The 23,700-nt window shown below is 34.7% G+C and overlaps 2 protein-coding genes and 1 non-coding gene across 3 annotated transcripts; 2 read left to right on the top strand and 1 right to left on the bottom strand.

Annotated features, from left to right (window-relative positions):
* Positions 791-2,892, top strand: LOC18588535 (ethylene-responsive transcription factor TINY). Its single transcript, XM_007013008.2, has one exon. It carries the CDS (start codon positions 1,513-1,515, stop codon positions 2,269-2,271), a length of 759 nt encoding a protein of 252 aa, XP_007013070.2. The 5' UTR covers positions 791-1,512; the 3' UTR covers positions 2,272-2,892.
* TRNAS-GCU lies at positions 16,794-16,875 on the top strand. Its single transcript has one exon. It is a non-coding gene; the product is annotated as a tRNA-Ser (tRNA).
* LOC18588533 (pentatricopeptide repeat-containing protein At2g22070) lies at positions 16,999-19,627 on the bottom strand. The gene has a single exon (XM_018126676.1). The coding sequence runs from the start codon at positions 19,381-19,383 to the stop codon at positions 17,290-17,292; it is 2,094 nt and encodes a 697-aa protein (XP_017982165.1). The 5' UTR covers positions 19,384-19,627; the 3' UTR covers positions 16,999-17,289.

Here is a 23,700-nt window from a genome sequence, read left to right as displayed (position 1 = left end):
TAACATAGATTTTCTCACTTTGGGGTATAAAAAGTATTCTTTTTATTTACTCCTTTCAAAGAGAGGGGAGAGAAACGATTTAAGGTTTAGAAAATTTAAAAAAAAAAGGAAAAATACCCAATAGAATATTCGTTTTCTGGGAAAACTTCTAGTCCGTTTATTTATATTAGTATTAAATTATAATATCTTGTGTTTGGACCATTTGAAGAAGTTCAGTTTTAGCTGTTTGATCCATTATCATTATGATTATTTTTGAGTTTCTCACCCCCTAGCCTTCGTACATCACCATTACTTAAAATTTCATGAAAATAAACAAATAAATTAATTAACCACTATATCCTAATGGAATAGGACAAGCAAAGCTCAAAGGGATTTCGTGCAACCCCATTTCTTTCCCCATAATAGACAAGTGACATATATATAAAACTTGTCATTGATAAAAAAAACTTCGATACTTTGCATTATTGTACAACAAAACATTAATTAATTAGCAACTAACAATAAAACCAAAGGCGATATTAATAATATTGAAAAAAAGAAGCAAAATATGTAGCAAAAGAAGGATGGCAATGGAATGTGGGAAAGAAAAAAAAAAAAAAGCTCAAAAAGCTAGGAGTGGGGTAAATTAGTCAATCTGTTTAGGGTTGGTGAGGAACAAGAATAGTATCATCATTGTCACCGCACACATTGGACAGCAAATATTAGGTCAAATTTAAAAACTTAAAAAAAAAAGGAGTTTTTATTAGAACAGTGAAAAGCCGAAAAGGGTATTCTTCTTTGAGTGGAGTGGAGTGGAGTTGTACATAGGAGAAAAAGAGAGAAGCGAAGGGAAAGGCTTGGCTGGCTAAACTAAATAAGTTGAAGTAAGTAATGCCCCCGTTCTAGTATGGTACTTAGCAACCTCCCCGCAGCTTCCTAAATCCTCGGCCAGGCGGCTCTGCCAGCTGGTTTAATTTTGTGAACCCAAACCCCCGAGCCCTCTCTTCCTAGCTAGGTCGACCCTTACATTGTACCCTGTGACACCCCTACGACCTCTGGGGTATTCCCAGCTCTCCCTCTGACTCTCTCTTAAAATAATAAGATGAATATAGAAATGTGCTAATATGGGTAAATGTGAGAGCTTCGTCATTAATCGGTGATGATGATGAGGTTAGAAAGGCCAGGTCGGCCGTGTGTGTGAGTGTGTGGGGATCACTTATAAACACCACGTTTTTCCTTCGATTGTTCTTTGCTCTTTTTCTTTCCCTTACTTAAAACCCCCCCTTCCCTTCCCCTCCTTCGCATTTCTCTCCTCAAATCAAAATCTCCCTCTTTCTCTCTTTGCTCTCACTCTCAGTCTCATTTCCTCTCTCCCTTCTACTTCAACAAGAAAGAAGCTACCAAGCAAAAACCTTCACTTTCTGCATCCTTTATTCATAAACTAAACTTCTTTAAAGGTGCTTACTTCTACATAGTTAACAGTTTGCTGTTAGCATCATATTGAATAGGATTTTAGTTTTAAGAAACAGGGCAATGGGTGACTCACCAAACTCGGAAACGGAGTCAAGCACTCTTAGCAATAACTCCTCTACTCTGTCTCTACCTTCACCATCCTCCTACGTCGGTAAAAAGAGATCGGCTGATGACCCTACACCCGACCCGAAGAGGCAAAAGCGTCCGAGAGACAGTAGCAAGCACCCGGTTTACCGTGGGGTCCGAATGCGGACGTGGGGCAAATGGGTATCTGAAATTCGAGAGCCCCGGAAGAAGAACCGGATCTGGTTAGGCACTTTTTCGACTCCCGAAATGGCGGCACGTGCCCATGACGTGGCAGCCTTAAGTATCAAAGGCAACTCTGCGATTCTCAACTTCCCCGAACTCGCCGGGTCGTTGCCACGACCAGCTTCCAACTCGCCTCGTGACGTCCAAGCCGCCGCTGCTAAAGCTGCCTCAATGGAGTTCTCAAGTAGTAACAGTAACCACACCACCGCCACATCATCGTCGTCGTCGTCATCAGCGTCCACGTCAACGTCATCGAATGTCGATGACGTGTCGACGCCGGAGGAGCTGAGCGAGATAGTGGAGTTGCCAAGTCTGGGAACGAGTTACGAGTCGGCCGAGTCAGGGAGCGAGTTCGTGTACGTGGATCCGGATGATGGGTGGCTTTTGAATCCCAGTGGCGTGCCGTGGTATTATGAAGAAAATTGTGGGTATTTTGGGGACGAAATTTCAATGCAAATGCAAGAAAGTGTGATTACAACTGGGTTTGGTCCTTTACTATGGGATCATTAATGCATAACCAAAGAAAAAAAATTCTACGTGTGCCCGTTTTTTGGTCTAAAAATCTCTTTACAGTTTTTATTTTACGAAATTGCCCTTTTGCAATTTTTTTCTCTAGGAAAGGGCAAAAAAAATACCTTGCTTCGGTATCAAGATGTTTGTGCTCGGTTGTGCTAGAGTTTTTGGTCTCTTCTTTCAGCAGTGGTCCATTGGGGTGAATCAAATCCTTAAGGGAAAAAAAAGTGGCAAATTTTATAAGAGACTTTGAGCTTGGCATGCAGTTGTTTTGCTTGGATTGGTCAAATTCTACTGCTTTTTAGAGAAAGAAGAATAATGTATGTGGTAAAAAAGTGTTACAAAGCTTGGAGAACACTTAATCTTTTTTCAATAGGATAAAGAAAAGGTCAAGACAATGGGTTCTTCTTCTAATTCTTCTTCTTCTTCTTCTTCTTGTGTATAGTTTATTTTTTTCTTTGTTTGATCTTAGCTTTTGTGTTGATTTTGGGCATTGACAAGTGATGTGGAGTAATTAAAGCTCATATGTTTCTGTTTGGAGTGATTCAATGTTGAAGACACTGCCAATGCGTTTGATAAAACCATTGAATTATAATAGGCTCAAGTCAAAAATTTTCACATGGGTTATGCATATGATGTGTTTAATTACTGCATTACACATACTGATTTCTGGGGTGCTTCTGTGCCTAATTGTTTATTAAATGTTTACTATGTATACTTTTTTTAAAAATATATAACTTTAAAGAAAATTTTATATTTATGACTTCTATTTTGGAGTAAAGTGTTAGTCCTGTCAAATAATGCCATCTGCCCTTAAATTGAATGTGCTTTCCTGTGTTGAAAACGCAATGTTGAAAAGAAATTGTGACGTACAATTTGAAAGATTGATGAAATTCCCTTGTCGTTCCTCCTCCCCCACCCCCCGCCCCCAAAAAACAAAAAACTTGAATAAATCCCAACAACACAGCTGCAGATAATAGATATTTTGGTGCTATATCAAGCTTTTAGACGTATATACAAAGAGTGATAAGTGACCAAGAATCTAGATCACCCAAAAACACATGGGTTGGGTATACCTTGAAAGATTAAACAGCCAAACCATTTAGAAAGCCTTCATTTCATCTGTCCCAATCTGGCCATGGAAATTGAAAACTATTATGTATAAAATAATGGTCAGGGTTCAATGGTTTTAAAGATGTTCTCCCATATATACATTCTTCTCTTAGTACAATAAACCTAACTCTATGGAGCAGTAAAAAGTGAAATTGATTGTTCTTCTTGATTATAATAAATGGTCTGTTAAGAGAGGCTTATTCCTTTGACAGCTGCATTTCAACCACCGTGTTCGTATTCTTCTCAGGTCCTTACAATTAGTATTTATGTACATATCATTCTGATTCTCCTCTCTCCATGACAAACTATACTTGTTATTTAATACAATAAATTTTGAGATGTAGGTATGATGCCAAAGCCTCTGCCCCTTGGCCATTTGCAAATTTTAGCTGACACCATATGACATTAGAGTTGTCCAACAGGTTTGTTTGGATTTCATTTTTGTTTCCCCTTTCCCCCCAACTCTGGTTGGTTAGCTTTTCTCTTTTTCTATTTTTCTTTTCTTCTGCTTGATATAGGATAGTAGTTCAATGCTCCCTAAACTTCACATACTTCCCTCTAGGGATATTCACTTGCCAATTTGATTGAATGGAAGAAATGAAGATTTGGAATTTTATAATAGAAGATAGGTACACTTATCATTAAATTAAATCTTCCAGTAGTAATATTAAAATAAATTATATTCCTTGTAACTGCTTATGAGCAGGAAATCAGGAATCAAATTACTACAATGGAAAGGTGCATTATTTTCCATCTGGCATATATATGGTCATGTGCGAAGTCAAAGAAACAGTAAAGTCTCATGTAGTACACGGCTGGAAAAGTTTGACAATAATTTACAAAGAGCCTTCCAGGCAACTGCAGGTTATTGGATGCTGAGCTCAACAAAAACTAGTAGCGCAAAGAAAACAAAATGAAAAACGAAAGACCAAATTAAGGAACTTTGAATTAAATACTACTTGTACAAAACTCAACTAATTCATCTTGGTTCCACAGTTTCCTCCCTTAATTTTCAGGCAAAAACTCAGTTGTTATGGAAATGATTGGGTCTCTCTTTCATTTCAGGGCAATGTTTTCTAATTCAAGCTGGAGGTACTCAAGAAACAACCAATCTGAACTAGTTAATAAGTAATAATAATCCTCTTCCAACAACTTTGGGTGGGGAACAAGGAAAAATGGGCAAATGCAAACCCACAAATTTTTTGTCCTTTCGTTTTCAAATTTATGAATAGTTAAGCTTGCAAATACAAATTAGTCATCCCTACATGCTCCATATCTAGCTCACAAATAATCAGCTCCTGCATTAAACTTTTGTCATTTCCTGTCTGCTTATTAGCCCTGGAGTTCTCGAGAAAAAAAGGTAAACTCTGGTGGAGTAGTACTACTCCATTACAAAGAGAAACTTTTCATTAACTGACAAACAAAAAAACGAGAGAGCCCAAACCCACTTTCCATTTCCTCCTCTTTAACATTTTCTCTGCACCATGCCATGGCCTTCTCCACCTCTTGAGTTGTCTTATTTTTGTTTAAAAATATAAAGAAAAACAAGTCAAAAGCCGATGACCTATTGCTTAGCTGGAAGATGTGAGAGCAAGGCCAAAAATATAAATTACGGGACCCCATTTCATCTCTCTATTTATGTCCTTTTATAATGATATATATGTCTTAATTCATACTACTATTATGCCTTTTCATTTTTGTGAAAATATTAATTACTAGTGTTTTATGTGGTTGGAAATTGGGAGTCCTTAAATCTAGCAATAAGATTACATTAATTGGTTTAGTGTCTTTTTAATGCTGGACACAGCAGAACAAAATTTAAATAAACTGAAATTAATGGATCGATAATCGATAATCAGTCTAGCTGAAGGAATGAGGCAAAATTAATGTTTTAAGTAATAGTGTAGATCCCATTAGAAGCAGAGAGCAATTTGCTTTCTGTTGCAGTTTCTGTGAATTTTTTCTCGTAATCAGTCGCACGTGCACTTTTAATTACATCGTTGACCTTTGGTTTCTAAATGGAATTATTTGGGAATCACAATTTGAAGCGCTTTAATCTTTTTTTAATTCCTGTTCAAATTCATAGAAAACCGAAATAATACGCTGTGGTTCCTTAAATTTCAAGTGTCATTCTTATTGCTCCGAAGCATTGCTCGGTCCTCAGATGTGAACCGCATAAAATCTTCCTTATTTGTTGCCTTAATCTTGTAAATTAACCACTAATCAGCACTACAAAACATGAAACCGGCCGCCCTAATCATGTGTTTTATATTAATAATCCTCGTTCCGGGCCCTAACTTAGAAGCGCGACAAATTGAATAATACTGTTTTCTTTCGAAAAATGTCAAAGCTTAATGACCTTTTTCCTTGATTTTTAGTCAATATCAATCTCCATAATCATTCTTTTTTCTAATATTTAATTTCCAATCATCGTACACAGGTATGAGGTGAGCCTTTGGCTTCTCTTAGCATGCTTCTCACACAGAGTCAGGTCAGCAAACTTGGGCGAGCCTTTTTTCGATCTATCGGATTCTATGCCACATGCTTCATCAGTTCATTTAACAATAGTTCAGTAGTTTGCATTAGCAAATATAATAAGCCATTAATCAAATACTAATTAGAAGAAAAAGTAGGAAAACCCTAGCTTAACAAACACGTTTATTAATATTAAAACACCGTAACAAATATTGAAATTTTTATTAATCCAATTTCAATGCAGATGTAAAAGATTCGTATCAGCCTTGATTGATTTCAGACAGGTATAATGTGTACAAATTATAGTGATGTTGTCCCCCCCCCTGGCGAAAGCTTGGATTCTTATATCTCAATTTGTTCTCTAACAGATTGATTCTCTATGAATTATGGCCTAATATATTGGAGTTACTCCCACATGTTATAAAGGCAATTATGCACAAGAATAACGAGACACAATTGGATGAAATGATTAATGCATTATTAATTTTTTTTGTTGGTGGACTACATTCATGATCTCTGTATTTGTAGGGTCAACATTTTTGGTAGGCTTTCAGGGTTAGTTAGTTTGTGCTAGTTTGGTGGCTCATTTGGTCATGAACGCCCCTGCCACGACCATATTTATTACACAAATTTTAGCTCACAAGTAATTAACCTGAATTTCTTATAACACAGTGGCCTTACTCATCAGTAAAGTGTTTCAGCACTTAGCCTTGTGAGCGGGTCGAACCATTCCACTAGGTAGAGAGAGGGGCCATCAACAAAGTGAAACAGTTAACGTTTTCATATTCTCTTATGTGGGACTGATCAGAGTCCTTTCTTTCTTGGTTTTAATTATTACTGTTATTTTTCTCAAACCTTAAACAGGGTCCAAATGCATACATTACAAGACAACTATCATGAAACCTCTCTCTCTCTCTCTCTCCTCATNTGCATACATTACAAGACAACTATCATGATACCTCTCTCTCTCTCTCTCCTTCCAATTGAATTTGGCAACAAAATTGTGTCCTTAAAGGCATCATGTATTGTCTGCTTCGGACAGTCTGTACGTTTGGTGAAGGGGATATTGGAACTTCAAAGACATTAGTTCTTCAGCCATTAAAGTAATAGCAGTAACAGGAGTATTATTAGAGCTTCTCACCAGCCTTCTTTAAATTTTGAGCAGCTATTATCAATAACAATTAGTTCACTGAAATTTGGTGAATGAAATTTAAGCATTGGTAAAGCTTTTTCCTCATATCAATTTCAATGTGGTCCAAATTTTAAATCCAACAGCAAGCCTCCCAATACCTTAGGGGTGGTCTTTTTGGTATTGGCTTTGGACTAACTTTAAAACTAGCTATATTTGTCCATTTCAATGGATTCCAAAGATATTCTCTAGACAAGAAGTGCCAAATATTTTTGATAGGTTTAGACCTATTAACCTAACAAAATATTCTCTCCAGAACTGAGAAAAAAAAAACCCCATTTGCTTCAATAATCAATACTTTCACCAACTCTCATGAATGAACTACCTCCAATTTAGTCATTATTAATTAAACTAGAATGAGAGGAGTAAACGGCATTAATTAAGACACCAAAACTAAACAAAGAATGGGCTCAATTGAGTCACTTTTGTTGAGCACCATGGAGTCTAAATCTGTGGTTAGAATTAAATGGTTGCATCCTCCACTTTTCGAAAAGTAGAGATGAGCAACTATGTACATTCTTACTATACAAATTTAGAAATCACCATACGTTATTGGATTGACATATATCTCTCAAATTTTTCCATAATGATATGTTGAAAATGACATTCAAACATATAATTTTGAACCATTTACAAAATATAGTTAATTTTACAAAGTGTAGAGATAGTAGCATGTGATTTACTAGTTATCTATATATTATATGCATCAAATATGTATGAACCTTAAATTAATTAATTAGCCTTAATTTTTCTTATCTTTCCTTCTCCAAATATAGTTACTGACTCGCTTTTATTGTTCCATCGGCCGGCATTGGCAATCAAGTACTCATGTGAAGATATGATCTTTGGAGAAGAAAGTACAATTTTGTTGTGTTGATAGGATATATAGCAGAAATTAACCATTAAAATTGGTAGTCTAGCTAGGCTGCACATACTTAGGCTCCACTAACTCCATAATTGTGAAAAGAGCTTTTCAGTTTGTAATTTCCAGTTCATCAAACCTAGAGATTGGCTAAACTCGTCAACTAAGAATAGCTAGGTGGTTTTACCACTCTCTTGGCAAGAGATGCTGGTTAGTACTTGCTAGATTGGGGACGTTGGCAAATAATACGACTCCAAAACGGTGGCTGCGACGGCCTATGGTGGTGCTAAATGCAAGAGTAATTCTTTCCATTTTTGAGCCTCTATATCATCTTAGACTAGTCTTAGACTGGAGTCGGCTCAAGATAATGGAAAATGATTTAGAGATTACTCGGTTGAGCCATTTAATTAATATATAGATAGAGAGATCAGCAGCTAATACAAAATTTATGGATTTGGTTGGAGTTGGATGACCAATATTCAACAAAATTACATGATTTAAATTTTTTTGCATCAAATAATTTAATATAATGACACTAAACAGATATTAATCACAAAATTAAATCGAAATCCCAAGCCTGTAACGTATAGATTAATTAAGTTGGTACTTGCATGTAGGACATGCATACATACTTCTACGATCAAAAGAGGATGAAACATAAAGTAAGTGATCAAATGTCATTGATTTCCTAAAGTTGGGTTTGTGTCTTAAAGCATTATGGAATATAAGATTGGTGTTATAACCATTGGATGTTGGATGTCACATTTGGATTTTTGTTAGCCTTTTAGTGTCCCTTCAACGATAAAGGAAAGAACTTTAAAGGGAAAAGAAACAGTGCAGCAACTGTTCTTGTTCTTAGAGTATACTGCATCATTAGCTTCTCATCATAATATTTTGATTGCACCTAGGAAATTACTATTTGGTTATCATTACTCCTGGCCTCACGCTTCTTCCTCTCGTTTGATTCCTAGATGTATACACTATATTAGAGTGCTTTTGGAATTTCATGTTTAATTAGTGGGTTTCCATTGAATGATGGGAGTTGATTTTAGTTTTTCTTCCTTTTTTCTAAGCTGTGTTATGGTTGTAGTTACCGTTCAAACTCAGTGTCAGTGAGACTTGAGATGGATGAGACCCAAGCTCTCTCCATCTTTTCTCAATAATTAATTGCAGAAGGAATAAATTTATCAATAATTTGTCCACTTTCACAAGACAGCAATTGCTATACCTCCTCATTGTATCCAGCACTTACTCTTTCAAGCATACATTCATTTTTAGTTCATATTATACTTTTTCTATCTCACTTTTCCATTTTGAATCATTCATTACAAATTGTACAACTCAGAGAAATAATTTAGAAATGTTAATTTAAGAAATGGAGGAAAACTTAAATGTGTGACCATATATCATTGGCTTTTTCTCTAATTAATAATGTCTTGCAATTGTTCATATTATACATGCATTAATTACACCTTTTTTTTAAGTTATTAGTTAAAACTATATTACCATAAAAAAAAATTAGTTGATCTTTAGATCTCAGTTCAATTGATCTCAACAGATGTGAGTTTAGTCTGAGTTTAGAATAATTAATTAATTAATTAATTTAGTTGATTTTATTGATTCTTTTTTCATAGATTTAATATGTGATAAATAAAAAAATTATTTGACTATAATTGAAATTTTTACTTGTAATTGTAATTTCATCAAAAACATATTGATCATTGATTACACATGATGGAAACCCGAGCTCAAGTGTCTAATTGAAAATTAATTAGAGTAAAAGCCTTATTACCAATTTGGGCTTAACATAAAAGCAAATAACTTTAATGTTAGGCCTACTCTAAGGAAAGGAAAAAAAACAATTTAGAACTGTTCTTTGTTCCAAAAGCGTCAATGAACATTAGCTTCTCTCTAATCATAACATTTTGATTTGAACCGTCACCCAATGCAATGCCTCCAATTATAAAGCAACTAGTATTTAGTTATCATTACTTACTGGGCCAAGAGAACAGTTCTTTCTTGTTCCTTTTGTTCAATCTCTAGGGACACCACTCTTGGACTTTTGTTGTTTTTGATATGGGTTTGTTATTCTTTGATCGGATGGAAAGTGATTTAATCTTTCTTTTATATATCCTTCTTGTATTATCATGGTAGTTAATTAACAGGCAACCCTTTTTTCTTGAGATGGAATGATGGATAAGGCTGAGCCTAAACTCATGACTTTTCTTAACAAATATTAATCCTTGTTTAGATTTTGCTGATAGGTTTTTGTCATATATCCATGGGTGTCAACTTCACAGTTCAGCAATTGCTGTCCTCCTTTTTGTGTCCAGCACTTTAAAGACTTTTTCCAAGTATAAATCATTCTCAACAATAATGTCTAGGAGCTAACCATTTTCTATATGCATTACAATTGTACAACCACTATTAAAAAAAAAAAAGCAGCCTAAGCAGCAAGGGCTGCCTGCAGCCAACTTTAATTAATACTAGGATATTCCTTGCGACCTTTTGCAACACCAAATGCCCCAATTTCACCATGCTTTTGACAAGACACATAGAGAGAGGGAGAGATAGTAAAGTCCACAAATAAGAAGGTACTTCGAAGGATACAAATCTTCCAGATTAACATTATAAATAATATATTCTCAAATGATTAAAATTTTGAAGTAAAAAAGGACTAGTGCTATGCATGCTTTCCCATTTCCATGCACATTATCTAAAGAGAAAATTCACAGGCAGCAAAGTCAATATCCCTCCATATAAAAAATTTAGTAGGAACAGGATCTAGCAAAGCTGATTGTCTCAAATCATTAACAACTTGAAAGGTATAAAAAGATGATGCTCACTTCAAGCTTTTCCCCTTTCCACGTTCACTATAAATAAAAACCCTTTCTCCTTTCAGTTGCGTTAGCATATTGATCACGGTACATGCATGGACTACTTTTTTCTCTTTCGGTAAATTATGGACAACTAAGTTCATTGTTCAATGAGTACAATGGCAAATTTTACACGTGTTACATGTGTATCGTCATATATAACACAATCTTTTAGTACTTGGTGTTTGTTAAGACATTGATCCAAAGAAAAGAAGAAGGATAAGCAAAGGTTATAATTTGCAATTTTCTTCAAGTGCATTATTAGTTTGTCAGACTAATACTACTACACAATGAGCCTACTAATCCAATTGATTAAAGACTAAAAGCATAATTAATTATGCTGCTAATGCTGAATGCTCATCGCTATCCTTTCGTGTAATCATCTTTTTCTTATGCATGTCTGTTTCTCTCCAAGTGGTCCATTTCTAATGCCATCAATGTCCCTTTCCCTTTTTTAAATGTCTGTCCACTTTTTGTTGCCGATTGACAACACTTTTGACAGTGATTAAGCCATCCCCTTTTCGAATTTTTTTGCGAAAATTATTTCAAATGTTAAGATTGGTATTTCATTTAATGTCGACCTTTTTTTTTTTTCCTCTGGACCAAATATTTACAATTAAATCACATTTTGGTGAATAATCTTCCCACCCTTTCGTCCAAGAGGAAAGAACAAAAGAGAAAACAAGTTTCTCTTGGGACAAAGGGAAAGGACGATTGAAGTGGGCGAAAGGGAAATACATGGTTACAGTCTTAGCCAAGTCCTCGCCCTAATCCGACAAAATCGTTTTGCCCCCTTTTTTTACATTGACCATAATTATTATTAATAGACCAAACCAAAGTATAAATCTTCTTAAAAACACAACCAAAAAGAGGTTTCGTCATGTTAAAAAGGTCAATTAAGCAAATACCCCATTCCCCTTTCTTAACTTAACCATAAAGTAATTACATGAAAAGAAAACATTAAAATATAAATAAAAGAAGATCACATGGTTGTAAAATACGAAAATATACAGAAGATCACATGGTTTAGATAGATGATGAAGCGGCAACACGGAGAGGCCCCGCCACCTCCGGGGGAACCGTGCTTTGGGGTGGTGAAAGATAAGCTGTCACTGTTCAATATGACCCAAATATCTCCAGCAAAGCAGAGTGGGAAGGGGCGGTGCAAGCGTTGAAAGGAGGAAGAAACTGACCAATGAACAGTGACTGTCGGCACACCATGGTTACTGCACGTGCAATTCTACTGAATCCACCGTTTCCCCCTCATCATCAGGCTCTGCTCAGTATTTTCCCCTTTTTTTTTTTTTTTTCCTTCTCCAGTCTCTCTCACCCTCGCTTGCTTGCTGCTACCTGCTGGCCCCGTCCCGTCTTTCCGGCAGGTGAAAAGGTCTCCTCACAAGTGGTCCCACTTTCTCGGCTTCTCTCGTTTCAAGATTTGCGGCTGTCTCAAATCATAAAGAGAAGCATAGGTCAGTTGACTAATTTTGACTTCGTACCATACGGTTTGGGTTTTCTCTCTTTGGGCTTGAAAGATTTGAAAAAAAAAAGAAAAATCGATGGGCTTTGGATGGAAATGACATTATGGCCCAATTCAAAAGTTGCTTTTTCTCACCCATCGCTTTTCTTCTTCAATCATTCAACTCCTTTTGAGATCAAAATTTGGATTTAGGGGCGACAACACCGTGTTCGTGGGTCCTGTTTCAGATAAATTGTCATTATTGGCATGTCAATATTGGAATTTATATTTAGAGCCTTGACTTAGACTATAAAAATTGTTAATAACTATTTTTAAAAAAAGAATCATGATGTATTAAACTCGAGTAAATTAAATGAATTCTTATTATATGTATTTTCAATAATTAATTCTAGTTGTGCCTCTGGCACTTAAAATCAGCACCCACCATACATTTTTATCAATTGAGAAGATATAAATATTCCATGTTTAAAAGATTAAAGATGCTACCTTTAACAATGAAGCATTTTGATTCTTATACGGGTTTCCTAAATTAGAGAGGACAATTAATTGATGGGCAACACTTCCAATTTTGTCGTTTTAAGAAAGGCCAAAGGCAACAAGGCATCAATAGATTGCATAAATATTTCTCTAAGGAGCTCGTATTCATTTTGCAATTTGCTTTGAATTTGATCAATCCCTACAAGGGATGACAAATTAATTTGTATTTAATCTATGATTAAAGCATCCAACAATCCAAGGCCCATTTTGTCTGTATTATAATTGATTTAGCAGGCCTTCAAACCGTTAATTCGGTCTTTAACCAAAGAAAAATAGGCTGAAAGAAGTAATTTGCACAAGTCGCTTACCTGTTTTTCTTTTTCTTTTTTATTATTAATTATAAATATGGAAAATAAAAAAGAAAACTTCCTAAAGGTGTGTATATTTTATTCACATGTTTCTCATTTTATTTATTTATTTATTTTATAGTTACGGATACATCGAACAATGGACAAATGTAATCAAAGCTTGAGTCGGACACTGACCTCACTATATTAAATTGGACAATGATGAGAAAGGTGACCAATAAACACAAAATATATATATATATATATATATGTATATATATAAAAAGAATTCTTGGTTTTGATAATGTTGTGGGGGGAGTCCCTACATATGATTCATGACATCAACTGGTATTGCAGACAAATGAAAACTGTCCTTTAAGGAAAGCAAACAAATTTGCGCCTACTTTGCGTAATTAAACTTTTTGGCTTAGTGTTTTAAGATCAATTTACATCATTTTCGATGTTTCATTTGAGTCGTAATTCGATTGAAAATAATAGATTTAAATTATGCCGTTATTTTATTCAGTGAAAAAAATGATGTGGACAGTAGAGTATTAGAGTAAGAAGGTTCGATTACATGAGGCCATGTAAAGAAGAAGCCCAGTTATGATATTATTAGCACATCAAGGACAAATTAAGATGTAGTATTTCCACCTATCAATATATAAATATATATAGTATGTACTATTTTTATAAAAAAATTAATATTTTATGTATATAGGTAAATTTTTTAATTTTTAAAAGTAAAATTAGAATATTGATATATTTTTTAATTTATTAATATTTTGAATATATTTTACCGGAGAATAATAAAATTTATCTAAAGAGATGCCTTTTCATTAGTAAATATGATTAAATATCAAGTTGGTTGAAGTCAAAATAATATGATTTTTTTTGTTTAAAAAAAAAATCATATTATTTTGACTTCAAACAACTTGATCTTTTTGTTTGTAGCATTAATACTATTTTTTCTTGTAGAAATAAATATCGTTATAAATAAATAATTCCTCCGTCCTACTTTTATTGTCTTTGTTTGATTTCAATAATTTTAAGATTTTTTTATTTTTTTCTGTGTATTTGATAATTCATGATTATTAATGTAAAAACAATTAAAAAAAGAAAATTAATTTTAAAATATAAAAATGATATTATTTAAATTACTTTTTATATATAAAATTTGCATGATACATACTTATCTTTTTTTCCAAATGAAATGTATGACCAAATTGGAGTCCTTCCTAAATACTATTTCTATGCCAAGGTACACATGTAAACATAATTAGATCAATTGAATACTTGAGCTGAACTTACCATATGCCATTAGAATCCTTACGTACATTAGGATGCATGGGAGAGCCGTACCTGGCCGAGTTGAAATTAATTCAATTATTATGTCCAGCCAGGCTTACCGGGAATTTGGAAAAATCTTTTGATGGACCTTGTCACCAACCATGGAAGGGTGGCATGGACCCCATGGGCCATGGCCGGATTCCTCCCACAAGGATTTGACATATGGATATGGACTACCACTTCTCCCGTCCATGGCTACTCCCATATCCTGTTCCTACACCCTAGTGGTCCCCTTCAAATGCACCTATAACAATTTGCCGACGTAAGATAAAAATCAATCAATTACACTCCTTCAGATCAGGTTCCTGTAATGAAACATTATTGTGTATAGTCAGATCGTTCGTAGTCACGTCGCAATCGCCAACTGATTTTTTTATTATTTGTTCTTGAAGAATACACAGTCAAAAGTTTGACTTGGGAAGATTAAAGGAGAGCCTCCAGATAGAAAGGGTCGGTGCTGCCTTGGTGTCATGGCGAGGAACAGAACAGAACAGAGCAGGGACCTCGGGGATTTGCGGCGTCTACAGATTTTTGGACAAAAATCTTCTCCTTAATATTATTTCAATGCTCGAAAGTTCAAAAAGAAGCAGCCAAATCCCACACGTGGGAATCTGGTAAGGCCCGCACGTGTTTGGACCTCTTTGCTTGGCTGAGCTCTCCCTCAGTAAGAAAAAGGGGTTTTGTCTTTGGTGGAACAGATTGTCATGGAGAGAAGGCAGAGTCATTAGGTGGGTAAGTAGAACAACGTGGCGGGGTTGTCTGTTTTTTTAGAAAAAAAAAAAGCGAATGTATGTTCTTTTCCTAACAGTCCAAATTGGCTGTCCCCCCCACCCCTCCCTCTGTCCATTTTCCCTCGTCTCTTTCTTTTTTCTGTCAGGCCAAACGTTTTGATTTTGTTGTGAAACATGAGTTTTATTTCTCCTTACACGAATGAATATCTGCAGAGTAAGGGAATAAAAAAAGAAAGCAAAGAAAATTTGTTTGGTTGAAATGAAAACAAGTTCGATTCCGTTTCCATTTCATCTCATGTTGGCAGTGGCTCGTCCATGACTCTGTTTGTGTTAAGCGGGAGTAGGAGACAGGAACTGGCGATTTCCATGTGAATTTACCATTGCCCATGCTCAGACAAAAAACTGCATCTGCGGCAGATAAAAAATGAAACCGCTCCATTTTCTCTGTTAAAACAATCAAACATCATTTCCGCATGTATGGACAACTGAAATTATTATCTGTTTTATTTTTCACCCCTATGATTGTTTGGAAGTTTTGACTTTTAATTTTCTGGACTGTTAACAGACTGATTGTTGTTTGCTCCAGAAATTTCGGATTTTGTCTAGTATTTTCCTTGCCTGGTACTGTGGAGTCCGGAAGCAAAGCAGGGCAAGAGAAAATGTCTGATGATATGGTAATAATGACAAGAGAGTAAAGGTCTTGGAGCTTGATGAGCTTGCGTTTTTTTTTTTTTTTTTTGAGAATTCTTGACCCAACCCAAGCAACATTGGATTCACAATCCAATGACCAAATGACCAAGTTAAGGACAAGATTCCTGGTGATCGAGAACCCCAAAAGCTCCGTTCAACATGGCGTTTAAATGGAACAATCTTGCTAGAAGGAGCAAACCTCCATACCTCCCAACAATTTTGGCCCAAACTATCAACATAAAACTATGTTGTATGTAGATGAAATTAGATAGCTAATTGCTCATTTTTCATAGCTCTTTTAAGACTTTAATGGTGCAATTAGCCATTATTCCATGACTGGTTGGTTGGTATGCCTGGGAAATTAAATATTTCTAGACTCAAAATGTGCCAATCCAGGTACCAACTAATTGGTAGGTGTTACGAACTGCATATGCAAGCAAAATTGAAATACTAATTGCTTTATACTTTTCAGCTGTTCACTTGCTCTACCAAAATTGGCAAATCCAACCCATTTCTTTCCGTAAAGTGGGCCTAACAAGCATCCCAATTACCTTCAGCGAACAAGGGTGGATGTTCTTATGTTTACCGCATTTTTACGGAGTTTGCATATGTTTAGAAGGAGCACTGAGATTTTGTGAATATGATGGAGAAGAATCCTATCCGACCTAGGAAATTTCTGTTTCTAGAAAGCAAACCTTTCTTGTTTTACATGCTAACGCAAGAAAGAAATAATCCAACTCAACCAAATGAAAACTACGCAATATGGTGGAAAGAAAGAACTGGTTCTACTTAATGGGCTTTGACGGTCCTAAAAGCGTGGGTCAAGATTGAAAATTCTGGTGGCCCTGTTAGTTTTAAACGTTGTAAAATGCCCATCAGAGCGTTTAAGATACTACTATTTACAGAAAGACAGCTGTCACATACCACTCGATGTCGCTTTGGCCGAGTGGTTAAGGCGTGTGCCTGCTAAGTACATGGGGTTTCCCCGCGAGAGTTCGAATCTCTCAGGCGACGGATTAAAACTTTTACATTCAAGTCATCAGAATCTGTTAAATTTTCATTACTTAGACTTTCACCAAAATAACCGTCTGCACATTTGATCTTCTCTCTCTTAGACATTTTTTTTTCCAGAAATAATGCATAACAATCCTTAACAAGGAACGTTGTTATTAGAAATTCTGGCAAGTGTATTGTAGCTCCTGTGATTGAAACAGGCCTTACAACTTGTCATTCAATCACAGGCCTTAGAACTTGTCATTCTTCTTCTCAAGAATCCCACAATAGTTAAATAGAAGCCCTTCCCACTATTTGAAATCTCTGAGGAAAGGAATTCCTTCCATCGACTCTTCAATCTTGGCTGCAGAAGGTTTACTTTTGAGATTTTTCTAGCAAGGCTCAGTTGATCTTCTGATCTCTTTGAGATGCTCATTACCAGTAATCCTTGCACGAACAACTTCCGCCAACAAAATGATGAAATCTGTTTGAATCTCGCAAGATGATTGGCCTCCCAATAATTTTAGACGCAAATTTCATGAATAAATGGCAATCACCACAAACACGAATGTTCTTCATAATCCTAATGGGTGTTGTTGCTCGGGGCTTTTTGATCAATCCAAATGCAAGAGCAAGTTTCTCACTATGGTAACAAATGGATGCAAACTTTTCCTCCTCCACCACATTATGGAGAACCAGCTTTGTATCAGGCATAAAGCCAGCTTCCTTCGATTTCTTAATCAGTCTGCTCAGTTCTTCATATATGATTTCTGTCTCTGGATGACTTCGATCTTCTGATACAAACTTGTGAACTTCATTATCAATCTCAATCCAACTATAAGCAGCAAACTTCTTGACATTCTTAATTTTCATGAGAGATCTCACAGATGCCACATCTTCCCATCTCCCACAGGTGGCATACATGTTTGAGAGCATGATGTAAGGTCCTGCATTATGGGGTTCCAATCCAAAGAGACACTTAGCAGCCATTTCCCCATGTTTGATGTCACCTTTTATCACACAAACAGAAAGAAGTGTCGACCAGATTAAGGAATTTGGTTCATGAGGCATATTTTTAATTAAATCCACTGCTTCTCTCATGCAACCTGAACGGCCAAGGAGATTGATCATGCATGCATAGTGATCCAAAGTGGGTACTAATGAATGCTGTTCACTGATGGAATCAAAATATCTGCGTCCTTCTTCAATTAAACCAGCATGGCTACAAGCAGATAGAACAGCCACAAAGGTAATGCTATCAGGTTTCAAGTTTTCTTGCAACAATTTTTCATAAAGGGCCAGGGCCTTTAAATCTTGTCCATTTTGTGCATAACCCGCAATCATGGCATTCCAAGAAACGACATTCCTAGATGGTATCATGTCAAAAACAACCCAGGCATCCCTAGTGACTCCACATTTGCAATACATATCAACAAGGGCACTAGACACAAGCAAATCATCATCAACTCCAAAATGAATGGCTTTCCCATGAACAACCTGACCATGACATAAAGAGGCTAATCTTGCACAGGAGCTAACCACACTAGAGATTGTAAAATTGTCAGGGTTGACACCTTCTAATAACATCTTGCCAAACAAATTTAGAGCATCTTCTTCCTTTCCATTCTGTGCATAACCAACAATCATTGTTGTCCAACAAACCTTATCCTTGTTTTTAATCATGCCAAAAATTTTACTTGCCTCATCTATCAATCCCCTTTGAAAATAAGCACCAAGAACATTTGAGACTGTAACCTCATCAGGTTTCAAACCACCTACTTGCATCTTCCGAAACAAATCAATACATTTCTCAGGTTGCCCATTTTTCAAGTAACCAGATATCATCGAATTCCACGAAACTATATTCTTATCTCTAATTCTATCAAACAACCACCGCGCTCTATCAATCTCGCCACACTTAGCATACATATCAGTCAAAGCATTCCACACAAAAACATTCTTTCCCAAATCACCAACAACAATTCTACCATGAATCTGTTTTCCTTTCCTCAAATCCAGTAGCCGTGAACATGCATTCAATACACTCACATGAGTATACTCAGTCGGCTCAAATTCCTCTTTGTTCATCCTCGCAAAAACTTCAAGCGCCTTATTGGAAAACCCACTTCCAGCCAAACCCGCAATAACAGTATTATACGAAACAGAATCACGAAGTCGAAAAGGCATTTGATCAAACACTGCTATCAAATTCTCAATCGACCCAGATTTCGCATACGCAGAAAGCATCGCGTTCCAGGAGATAACATCTCTTTGAGGCATTTTATCGAACAGGTTTCGAGCATCCAAAATTTTCCCAGACTTGGCATACAAGTGAAGGAGACGATTGTGCAGAAACGTGTCACTGGGTGTAAAATAGTGAAGATCCATATGAGATTGCAATCTCTTGGCTTGGTCGCAATCGTTGGCTCGGACGCATCCCAGCACGAGCTGCGTGTATGCTTCAGCGGTCGCCTGGCCACCGATGTACAGTGAGTCAATCGCCTGCCGCAGCTTTTGCCTGACTCTCATTCTTGGCAGGGGTTTTGTAATTTTTTGAATTACAGTTTTCTGTTATGACGGGGTTAAATAACATGGCGGGAAAAAATGTGTTATTTATTGAAAAGTGACCGTTACGTGGAAACTGGATCCCAAGGACATGCAACAGTATACGGCGAATTTATGGAGTTCACGTGAGTTAGATGGGGAAGCCCAAAGTTTACTGATGGCAAATTTAAATTTGGGAAGTGTACCAATCTATTTGTTTAATATTACAAAGGGGAGTTCACCAATAAAATTAAAAAGGAAAAAATATATATAAATGCATGGGAAAAATGTTTTCCTTTTTAACTTTTGATAATAAAACCTCACCGCTATAATAAACATTCAGAGAGAAAAATAAAGAAAGAGAGAGGCAATTTGGTATACAAGACTTTTTTTGGTGTTAGATGGTTCACCCTCCCCACCTTAAATTCTCCCAGCATTGGGATTTGCTGTTCATCAAAAGAGTTGGTGTTGTTTGTTAGATGTTCTTTCAATTACTACAGCTGCTCTGTACTTTTCTTCCCTTCTCTTCTATGGCTTTATCCCAACTCCAACTCAGCTTTATTTGTACTTCTATTTCACTACCTTTAATGATGGCTTCTTAATTAGGCTGATATAAAGGACTGTCCCAAAAGACTTGTTAATTGATATCAAATCATGGTATTCAATTTTAAATTTCATGTTGAACATATAAAAAGACATTAATAGGCTTATAAGCGTGAGTATTACACACTCTATCAAGTTAATTTTTTTTTTAAATAATGACTATGTAATCTATGCACTCGCTATTGAATCAAATATTTGGATACAATATCGAAACACTATTTAAAGAAAAAAAACATTATTGTAGTATTTATTTTTCGAAAAATATAAGGAAGTGTCCACTATCCATAAATATTTATTTCAATTTTTTTTAAAAAAATATTATGAGTACTAGTTAAGGTGTTAATTAATATACGGATTTGTGTGTTTGCTGCAATATAATATTTTGAGTTTGGTAAGAACAATACGTTACGTAATAAATTTAAAATATTATCTTTCACTATTGGTTCTATAAAGACTTCTTATAATATTCTTTTTTATAAATATTTTAATTATTAATATCATTGCAAATGTTGTGTGATTATAATGATTGTTGAAGGTGGATAGCATATTTAGAATTAATAATATAATCCTGTGTCACTAAATGAGATTAATAATATGTGTTACAGCTTCAGAGATAAATATTAAATTTAGAGATTCCTTTTATTATTATAAAATTGAAACAGACGAATAAAAGGGTGAATTACAAAAAAGGGCACTAGACCAAGAGTATTTAGAGTCAACTATCATATTAAAATACATTTATCAACAACGAAATAAAACGATAGTAATTATTGAGAAGGAAATTGAAAGGACAACCATACCCTCAATTTGATCTGAAGAGAAAGAGAAAGTGAAGAGACGAGGGGGCCCGCCGGCAAGGTTGCACCACCGGCTGCCATTAGAGATGGCGGAATGGGGCATTAACAGATCTGGCTTGTTTAAGGTCTAAAAAGAGGCTGTTCATGGCCGAATTTGGCCTTAAAAACCAGATCTGATGTCTCTGCATGTTTTTGATCGTCGCCGACGGCAACTCCTCCTAGCTTTCTATCTCTCTTTACTTTTAGTAAACAGTTGAAAATGATAAAAAATAAATAAATAAACACGATATCCTTCTTTAACATTATATAATAACATTTATTTCCTTTTTAATAAATATTTTTTGCTGTTGGAGCAAACACCAATTATTTTTGTTTTTCTTCCCCTTCTGTAATTTCCCAATTAAAAAAACTTAAATCCCACTGCATACTTTTTTTTTCTTTTGTTAATATAATTTTGAAATAGTCGTTCAAGCAGTTTAATTTGTATACTTTGGACATTTTCCAAGGTCTAAACTGTCATAATCATAGATTTGGTGTTGCCTGCTGGGAGGCCTTGAGCAAGTCTTTCTGGTGCTGCAATTATGTTTCTAGTACCAAAATTAACTCATTATTATATTAATGCAACGGGTAATTAACGCTTAACCAAACCATTTGGAGCGCACACAAATCACCTTCGTGATCTAAAGGCGCACATACAAAACAAAAACCTTATAGAAAAAAAATTAAAAGCCTATAAAAAATGCAAAATTTTATATAAAAATAAAATAAAAACTGTAAAAATTTAAATGCCCCATCAATTACGAGTCAACCTTGCTGGTCAAATAGCTGTATAGAATAGTTTGGGTGCAAAAAATTTAGCCTAAATGGAAATTAAACAGAGTTGCTAATATTATTTGAATGGCAATAATTTGTGAAAAAAAGTAAGACATAATACTTAAAAAAATTCTTAAACTATTGATGAAAATTTAAATAAATCAATTTTTATTATAATTAATTAAATTTTTATATTGTAATTATAAATCAAATATGTTTTTATAACTAACAATTTATTAACTATTATCCATCAAAACATCACTTGTCATTTTATATCACATACTGCAGACATGACATATTAATATATCATAGTAGATGAAGATGCGATATATTGATATGACATGATAACGTAACTACGTGATATTTTCACATTTCATGTTACACAAAAATAGTCAAGGATGTTTTGATCAATAATAATTAATTAATAATTAATTTATTTGACTTAAAATAAAAATATAAAGATTCAATTAAAAATAATAATTTATTTAAATTTTCATAAATAATTTAAAAAATTATACTAAAAAAATTAATTAATGAAATTTATTTGAAAATAATGGACATCAAGACATGTAAACGTTTTAGTGAAAGAGTTGGTAAGACATGCTGATCTGTCTTAACCAAAAAGAAAAGGAAAAAAAAAACATAGAATCCAGGGTGGTGGGGTGGAATAAAACGATAGATTATGGGGCGGAAACAAAGGGTGATAGATGTTCTAAAGCTAAAAAAGTGTGTGTTAGATAGATAAGAGTCGATGCCACTTCCCCACTTTACGCACTCTCATTCTTATATTTCTAAAGCACGCGCACCTTGAACCCAACTCTTCACGCTTCTTCTCCTCTGTCTTAAGATTCCAATATTCCATGCATTTCTCATAACCGATGGAAACTTGTCTGATTCCTGTTGGCTTTTTCCCATATCATCATACCAAAACTTTGATCCATTTGTTATACTTGGAAGATGCAGAGTCTTATGGTGAAGAATAGATTGGGCAGGAGATGCAATGGGGAGTCGTTGTGTGGGTAATAAAAAAAGGGCATGCCTTTGAGATACTGATAGCAGCAGCTTTTTCATTATATATATAATCTGACAGCTAATATTTCAGTGTTAGTTGTGTTGAAGTTGCAACACTACCAAACAAAATTAATACTACTTCTCATTCGTCCAAACAAAACACACTCTACAAAATCAATGCCACCTCACCAATTTGCACTCAAATTGGTTGGTTTTTGTCTAGTGAGTCACTCAAGCTCTAACACATGATGAAAAATGTATCCATAATTTCATCTATATATACCAATATATATAATAAAAATTAAAAACAACTACCCTACTATGACACGCAAGCAAAATATAAATTTAAAATTAAAGAGCTCTTATTATACAAAATGCCAAATTATGTGCATGTATAAATAGTGAGGAGCAACAAAATTGTCCTTTTTTTAAAGTATAATAGAAGTCTAGTTAATATTTTAAACTAAAGAAGATGATCTTTAGTTAATGTATAATCTTTTTATCTAAAAAACAAGATTCGAATCTTACTTTTCTTAATTATAAAAAAAAAAAATCATACACTGCAACCAAGCAAGATAAAAACTAATCCTCACAAATTATATCACTCTAACAACAAATTTTTGTATCTTCTCTTCTTTCTTTTTTTTTTTAAAAAATCATCTCCTCTCTCTATATATCTCCCAAAAAAGTATAAAAATAAATAATTGTTATCCATTTGTGATGAATTTTAGGTCACACATGCATTTCAAAGATATTGTAACACCATTATCAATGAAATAATAAAAAGGTTATAAAAGAGAAATAAAAACTCACCGATACATTCACACTTCAACTTCCTCTCTTCCGTCTCAATTCTCAACTCACTAAGGAAATAAAGAAAAAGCAAACCAATAAGAATGATTCGAAGTTTAACATTACCTTTTGAATCTCAAAAATCTCATTTATGTGAATTGTAAATTAAATGTCGAACTAATTTATCAATTTTTTTTATGGCATAATGTTGTAAAAGGTTTTAAAAAATAATTAAATAAATTTTATTTTTTAAAAAATTTAAATTAAATTATTATATTTTTATTTT

The sequence above is a fragment of the Theobroma cacao genome, chromosome 9, assembly GCF_000208745.1.
Source record: "Theobroma cacao cultivar B97-61/B2 chromosome 9, Criollo_cocoa_genome_V2, whole genome shotgun sequence".
NCBI classification, from domain to species: domain Eukaryota; kingdom Viridiplantae; phylum Streptophyta; class Magnoliopsida; order Malvales; family Malvaceae; genus Theobroma; species Theobroma cacao.
The sequence above is the reverse complement of the archived record's forward strand: the minus strand, read 5'-3'. Positions and strand labels throughout refer to the sequence as shown.